A 7378-nucleotide genomic window follows, 5' to 3' on the forward strand; every position below is an offset into this window, starting at 1 on the left:
CCCATTGGCCCGAAGACGAGCACACGGAAGCGGCCAGCTGCCGCAACGCCGCCGGTACCGCCCGGCGCGCGAGCATCCTCCCCTTGCCAGCCCCGCGCCATGCTCCGCCGGAACCCGTCGGCTCGCCGCCGCCAAAGACCCGCCGTCGCCCCGCACCAAAGCCGCCGCGGGAGAAGAGCCGCCCATCCCCGCGTCCACCGCGAGCCCTCCCCGCACCGCCTTTGGAGGTCGGGGCCGCCGCGGCAAGGCCGGCGGCAGCGGCGGAGGAGAGACGGCAAGGGAGATCGAGCCGGCGGCGCGCTGGGGTTTCCCCCGTGCCGCTCGAGCGGAGCGACGCGGGGTCGTTTTCCCTTCCTACTCCCATCTTTCAAGATGGGTGGTGCGTGCAATTGTGGTTAAGTGGTGGGCTGCCAACTGAAAAAAATGATAGTCTCACTCTCACACCCCTAATTATTCAGTGTGAGATTGGTAAGGAAATGAGATTGGCAGTTTTCTTAATAAAAATGGGCAAAACATGACAATAATGAGCTTGTGGTGAGCGGGGTTAAAATGCAAGACCCTGACGAACTAAAAAAAGAACGCCGCAAACTTCAGCAAGCCACCTTGGCCAAATCTATCAGCAATGCTGCACCAATATTAATCGGGATTGGCATGATTTGGGTTAAACGAAAGAATGTTACCAACAAATGTTTCATAACATTGAAACTAGACAAGCGGTTGTTTCACGACATTTGTCACCTACAGCACGTTGAGATCTTCAAACCTTCCCACTCATCCTTCATGTTAGATAAGAGGATGTCACCGAGTATTTGCTCCTTTAAAGACTGCTACCAGGCTAGTCCACAGCTTATCTCTAAGACGCAGTCCGGCCTTTCTTCGACTTGTTCTTGTTTTCTTGCGTCTTCTTTTTCTTCTCTTCTGGTGTCGTCCAGACGTAATCAGCAGGGATAACAAAGGGGTCTTGGATGTCCTCCACGCGGTTGCTGGGGCCTTGTGCTGTAGAGAAGTTCTGGCGGTAAGGAGCCTTGATCCACTGAACCCAGGAGCCTGAAGACGCTTGTGCTGCTGGGCTCTTGCAATTGACAGGGCTAGAAGGAGGCGTCGTAAACTCCTCTAATGGCTGTAGCTCTTCAAACTTTGTGAATGTCACAAGAACCCTGATTGTAGGTACAACTGGAATGGCAACCTAAGAAAAATAACTTTGTTACTAAATTTTGCCAATTCATCACATTCACATTAAACCAACAATTGCAATTCAACAAAGAGCAAACATTTACAAAAAGTAATTGACCAAGAATATTTTCTAGGATCACATGAAACACACAACCTATGATGGCCCAGATACCAGATTATGCATACCAGATTACTTACGGAATTTATATTCACTGAACATGCCTGCACTAGTTTCTTGGCGACGTTTTCTAAAGTTGCCAAGGTAAATCATGTATGGGGCCTGGTAACTTTTTTTTCTTTTTTTTCCCTTTTTTCCCGGATTTCTATCCATCCTTCGTATCCTACATCATGCGGCCGGGGAGGTGTTCGTGGTGCGGTGCCAGGTTTGACACATTCGCATGCAAGCAGCCTGTTACTTAACATTGCTGGGAATGGGTTGGAGTATACATACATATAAGCCAGCCTAAGTAGTCCTTTCCTCCCATCCTATATTTCCCATCGCAGCACGGCCTAAGCCTATGAGTCAAGACCTCAGCCTCCCAGTTGCAACTTGTATAAATTGATAAAGATACCAATATAGCTTGCCAGTGTGCTCTTTTTTGCCAAGTAATTCCAGTTAACCATAACATGAGCAACCATCAGTTTGTGGAAATTGAAGGGACATATACAAAGATTAAAATATCGAATTGAGAGACACATATATTTTTTGAAATAAGTAGAGCACTAACAAAAATGGCTAAATTCGAGTGTATTTTTGTGGATAACAGCAAAAGAGAATACAATTAGAACAGTATGCTGTAACGATGTAAATGGCCAAATTTCATCGATGAAAATCAAAACAGTATATTTTAGCTCTTTGATTCTAAAACGCTGAAAATTTTGCAGTATGCTGTAAAATCAAAGTTCCAATACGCAAAAGGATCAAATCTTCATGGTTCCGTTGATCAACGTATTAAAAAGAACTTCTAAATGCAACAGGGACAAACAGAGCTAGTAGTAAAAATGAAGATGCATATTCTTTTCACTGATAAAAAGTAACTCAACTAGCCACACGGGTAACTGCAGTCTGCGTTTATCACAAAGGGTAACAGACATCCAGAAACTTTAGCCTCAGACTTCTACTTGCCAAACTAGCCGTTGCTTTTCATATCGCAAAGAAAAGAAAAGAAAATGGGGGTCGATATTCCCTCTGTCCATGTGTGTACCCCTAGGAAACCCTCTTGCCTCTAGTGAGCATTAAATCGCTGGAGTGAACACAGTTTGCATGTCGCGACATCTGGTGGTACTCCATGCTTAATTAATTTCCACTTGATGCCAGGGTACTTTTCTTGGTTGTGGGGCAGCTGGTTAGGCACCCTACACACCGGGAAAGAGGGGGTAGAATACTTACAGTGTAGGGCATTGAAGTCGCTAATCACAGGAGAGTAGCAAACAATGACACAAATAACTCTGCTTTGCTACCTACTTCATGCTAGTCATGTTTCAATTCTTATGTGTCGCATGTTTGCCACAAAGAGTTGAACCTCATATTTTTATTGTTTCTTTAACAATACAGGATACAAGAGGAAAATGAATAGGACCTTTATTCATATTAAAGCATAACTTGTGGAATATGTTTTTGAGTTTTCCAGAATATTTCATATCGGTATGGTGTGGCATCTATTCAATACTCCCTCCGTCCCAGAAAGGATGTTGCGGACTTTTTAAAATTTGGAAGTGTATAAATACATCCAAATTTAGAAAAATCTGCGAGATCCTTTTTGGGACGGAGGCAGTACCAAATAATCACTTTAGTCAATAGTATTTATCAGTAAAACATCCAACAAGGAGTTAAATCTATTTTAAAATAGCCACATGAAGAATGAATCTACAGAATGGTGTCTAGTGTGTACCTAATCGATGGTAAGGATGTATTGCTGTACAAATATGTTAACTAATGTTGTGATTCTCTAATAGTTTTGTAATGTATGGATGTCTTTAACAATGCAACTGGTAATGAAATTATATGATGATAATTTGTCTTAGGTGCAAAATGGTGAGATGGCATGAAGAAGTTTCAAATTTGTCAAGTAAATAACCAGTACCAAACAATCAAACAACCTACTGAATTACTGTATCTCCGTCTACAAAATTACATGGTACATTTGTTGGCAAAAGAATTGCAGTGAAGACATTGCATCAGGGAACATTTAATTTTAGGCTCTTACCTTGACTGGAAAAGTTCCTGGAGGCAGTTTTGTCGTGAGTAGATCCCTTAAACGACGGATCGCTTTCACCTTGTTTGCAAGAATATCTAGTAGTGGCAAGAGCTCCTCAGTCCGAAGAGGAAAGTTAGGGGACAACCAAAGAACAGGCCTTAGACCTTTCTTATACTCGCTTTCTTTGCCACTTTCTTTGCGCCTATGCGCATTCTCTGAAGTTGCAGGTTTGCGATAATCCCTTTCCTTGCCTCTTCTGTTCTCGTCCCCTCTTACTACATCTACTGAATGCCTTCCTGGTTTTGTTTGTACATTTGATGGAGATTCTACATGGAGGTCGCTGACCTTCTCATCTACACAGAGCGAGCTTCTTGGAGGTACCATCCTCTTTGTTCCCTCCTGCTTACTAATGCCAGTTTGGCCCTTCTTTCCCCAATTACTAAACCAGCCTTTCTTATCATGTTTAATTTCCCCATTTCCAGAGATGCTCAAATCCTCGATTGGTATCTCCCTCTCCCTTGGCTCAAAGCAACTATGTCTAGGACCTACAAAGGCGTCGGACTGGCTTTCACCAGGGGCATCTGGAGAATCCATCTTAAGCGCAGATTCCAGCTGCTTCCTCTCATCCTCAGTGAGTACGTCATCGAAGCCCTCGCTCTCGGTATCATTCTCATTGCAAGCTGAAAAGAATTCCTCATCCGTCATGGCACCAGGAACCCTCCTTGACTTGACACTGACCATAACATGGTGCATGTCATACACCTTAGCCTTCCACGAGCCAACCGCCTCTGTCCTCTCCTGCCGCCGCCATGTGACCTGTGGAAGCAGCACCGCCTGAGTGACGTCTATCCCCGGACGGAAGATGTTGGTCTGTGACATGGCAATAACCTCCTGCTGGACCTCTGCCTCTGAGGCGGGGGCGCCGGCACCTTCAAGGGCGTTCATCACCTCCTTATCCTTGTGGTTAATCATGCACAAGGAGCCCGGTGGCACCTTGCCGTCCTCAGAGCCCTCTCCGAGAAACAGTATGGTCTGATCAGAGCGCTGGATCTTGAAGCCATCGAAGCCCGCGAGCGTCATGTCCGCACGGAGGTTGGCCCCGCGCTTCCAGACCCTGTAGGTATCGGAAGGCGCGATGCGGGAGATGAAGGGAATGACGGAGCTCTCGAAGTGGAATGTGATCTCCATGTAGAAGTCGCGCATCCTGCGCATGGCGGCGACGACGCGGGGCAGGCGGCGGCACCACTTGGCCCAGGCGAGAGGCTGGTAGTGGCGCACGATGACGCGTGCGAGCGCCTCCTCGCGCGCGCAGATGGCCTCCTGCAGCGCGCTCCAGCCATGCTCGTTCTGCAGGCTCCAGTCGGCCCCAGCCGCCATGAGCATCTCGGCTGCCACGGCGTCGCCGAGGCGGACAGCGAGGTGGAGCGGGGTCTCGCGCCCCGGGACGTCGCGGCGGTCGATGACGGCCGAGACGGCCTCCGCGCGCGCCTCCTCGGCGATGGAGTCCGCCTCCGTCCGGATCTCCTCGGGCTTGCGCGCCCGGGGGAGCGCGTCCAGCACGCGGCGCAGGGCAGCGTGGTCCCGCATCGAGACGGCGTGGTGAGCCGGGCTCTGCGCGTACCTCGCCGCGTCAACGCCGGCCATGGCGCCTCCCGCGAATCCGAGGAAAGGCCCGAGCTCACGCAACGCCTCCCTTGTGGGAGCCCTGATCTGAAACGCCAGGCAACGAATTGAGCGAAACGGAAGGGGAGGAAAGCAATGAATCAAGAAGGGATAAAAGGACGGATTCTTGGCTTGCTCACCAGTTGCCTTGGAGTTCCTTTCTTCTTCTTCTTCTTCTCCTCGCCTATCGGGTTCTCTGATTCTCTCTCTCTCTCTCTCTCTGCTGTCTCGGCTTCGTTCTGCTGTATTACTCCTCACCTTGTGTCTTCTCCCTCTAGACAGAGACCCCAGGCTAGATGATGGGCTTGCCTAGGAACAGGGGAAAAGTATTGCCATCTAGAGAGAGAGATTGAAAGGTGAGGACGAGGGAAGGGGGGACGAACACCTTCTCCCTCAATTTCGTCGGTTACTGCACTTATTACTGCATGATGATTGCTGTGATCGGATCTTATACTACTACTAAAAAAAATTATGCTAAATAGAGTAAAATACATGCGGCTTACCTAAACTCCGGCAGCCATGCCCGCTTCCATCACTATAGTACTTAAGAATACGGTAATAAAATACATTGGCTGTCCTATCGATGGCCACCATGTGTCGATGCCCGCTCTATTGTGGATGTTGGCGCGTATTTGGGCCCACTGTCAGTCGCAGAAGGGTGTTGCGTGGCCGGTTTCTTGCAGAGAAGCCACTAAATTAATTTGCAATAATTGCTTTCTCTCCCCCGTCCCACACCACACCTCTGTGTCTACTTTCTTTCCGGGGAAATCCCCCATAGTGACCTCGAGCAATCATTCCGAGGTGGGTGAGCGAGAGAAAGAGATGCCGAACGCTGACGTCCTCGTTGCCATTGCACTCGGAGAGGCTTTGCTGATGGTGTCAATAGGCATGCACGTGTCTAGGGGCTTGTCCGCCGTCAGCGATGTCTCCACGGAGGCGGCCCGACGGTGATCCTCCTCCAGTTTATGGTACTTTTTCGAGTCTTTCTGGCATAGCCTTCACATCTCTCTTAAAAAATCTTTGCCTTTTCTGGTCTAGGGTTGTTTACATGGTCGAATCTGAACACTTGAGGTCATATTTGTGCTGAAATTTGACGTCGGATTGTGGATACATTGGTTGTTCTTAGATAGGGTTTTACACAGGGGTTAAGGACTGAGTATAGTTAGAGTTTGCGCCATATGCCGTTAGTTGGTGTCACTAGTTCTTGACTCAACTAGCCTAGCAACTTAGAGCATAGTTTGGGGATGTCTAGTTCTGCAAGATGTGGCACCCCTGGGATCAGCGTTAGACAAATACCAGATCTTCGTCTGACATAAGCCTAACCTCGAGCTCGAGAGACTACAGTGAGGAAATCGGTAACACAACAATGACTCTACGACTCAAAAGAATATATTACATCTCTTAGCAGAGTAAGATCCAAATTATTACACGCAGAGGTCACTGACCCAACATTCAATAAGCAACGGAAGCAAATTATGTTATTCTAAATAACAAGATAGCAAAGGGCTTAAGAAGCCATAACATAAAGCGAAGTCCCAGCCCATAAGTCGCATGCTGCTGCATGGGAACTCCAAACTAACCGTCGATGTTAACGTAGAAACCACCTTCGGATGTAGCAACTTCATCTGAAACAAAAGCATGCAAAGCTGAGTACATGGACTCAGCAAGACTTAGTACAACCTTTTAGCAAAGCGGGTATGCGGGCTTTCTGTAGATCTTCTTTTGCGTAAAGCCAATTTTCCTTTGTAAGATAAGAGAGAAGAGAAGTTCGACTACTTAGAACCTTTAAAAGGGGATAAGAGAGCGACAACTCAATCTCTATTGATCACCATCTTGTATCCACCAATCTTCATCATCTCGAACCACTATCCTCGGATCACCACCTCAACACCCGGAGAAGGTGATGAGGTCTAAGACCTAGGTTGTGGCCCGATCTCGCGATTGACCCGAAATCCAAAGGGGGAAAGAGGGAGAGGATGAAGAACGCGAAGAACACGAAGAACAAACACACGCCCACCAACCCGATACAATCGAATCTTACTCTCGTGGCCTGATGGACCACGCCAATAGAATCACCCGGAAGAGACGCGAGGTAGAATTCCGTGTGAGAGATCGGGGTTGAAGACGGAGACCGGTGAGGGAGAGAGAGTGGAGCACACTTGAATATCACTCACAAGTAGCCTAATCCTCAACAAGAGTAGCCTTGATACAAAGGGGATCTAACCCTAGGGAGACAAAGCTCAAAGTCATGTTTAAGCCATATCTTGTCTAAAGAGCAGGGGTGGGCGACCTGGCACTTATATAGGTTTACAAGGCGACTCGGGCCGAAGAGGTACAAGTAAGAC

The 7378-nt window shown here is 47.9% G+C and overlaps 1 protein-coding gene across 1 annotated transcript; it reads right to left on the bottom strand.

The window, feature by feature from the left end:
• Positions 1-589: 589 nt before the first annotated feature.
• Positions 590-5470, bottom strand: LOC127333552 (uncharacterized). The gene is made up of 3 exons (XM_051359940.2): positions 5174-5470; positions 3381-5081; positions 590-1186 (listed from the first exon to the last, which is right to left on the bottom strand). The coding sequence occupies exons 2-3, from the start codon at positions 5013-5015 to the stop codon at positions 854-856; spliced, it is 1968 nt and encodes a 655-aa protein (XP_051215900.1). The 5' UTR covers positions 5016-5081; positions 5174-5470; the 3' UTR covers positions 590-853.
• Positions 5471-7378: the final 1908 nt, after the last annotated feature.

The sequence above is a fragment of the Lolium perenne genome, chromosome 2, assembly GCF_019359855.2.
Source record: "Lolium perenne isolate Kyuss_39 chromosome 2, Kyuss_2.0, whole genome shotgun sequence".
Lineage (NCBI taxonomy): Eukaryota > Viridiplantae > Streptophyta > Magnoliopsida > Poales > Poaceae > Lolium > Lolium perenne.

Coding starts and splice junctions, on each gene's coding strand:
- LOC127333552 (XM_051359940.2), bottom strand. CDS start 5,015: ATGGCCGGCGTTGACGCGGCGAGGTACGCGCAGAGCCCGGCTCACCAC. Junction 1,187..3,380: donor CAGGAACTTTTCCAGTCAAG/GTAAGAGCCTAA, acceptor TATTTTTCTTAG/GTTGCCATTCCAGTTGTACC.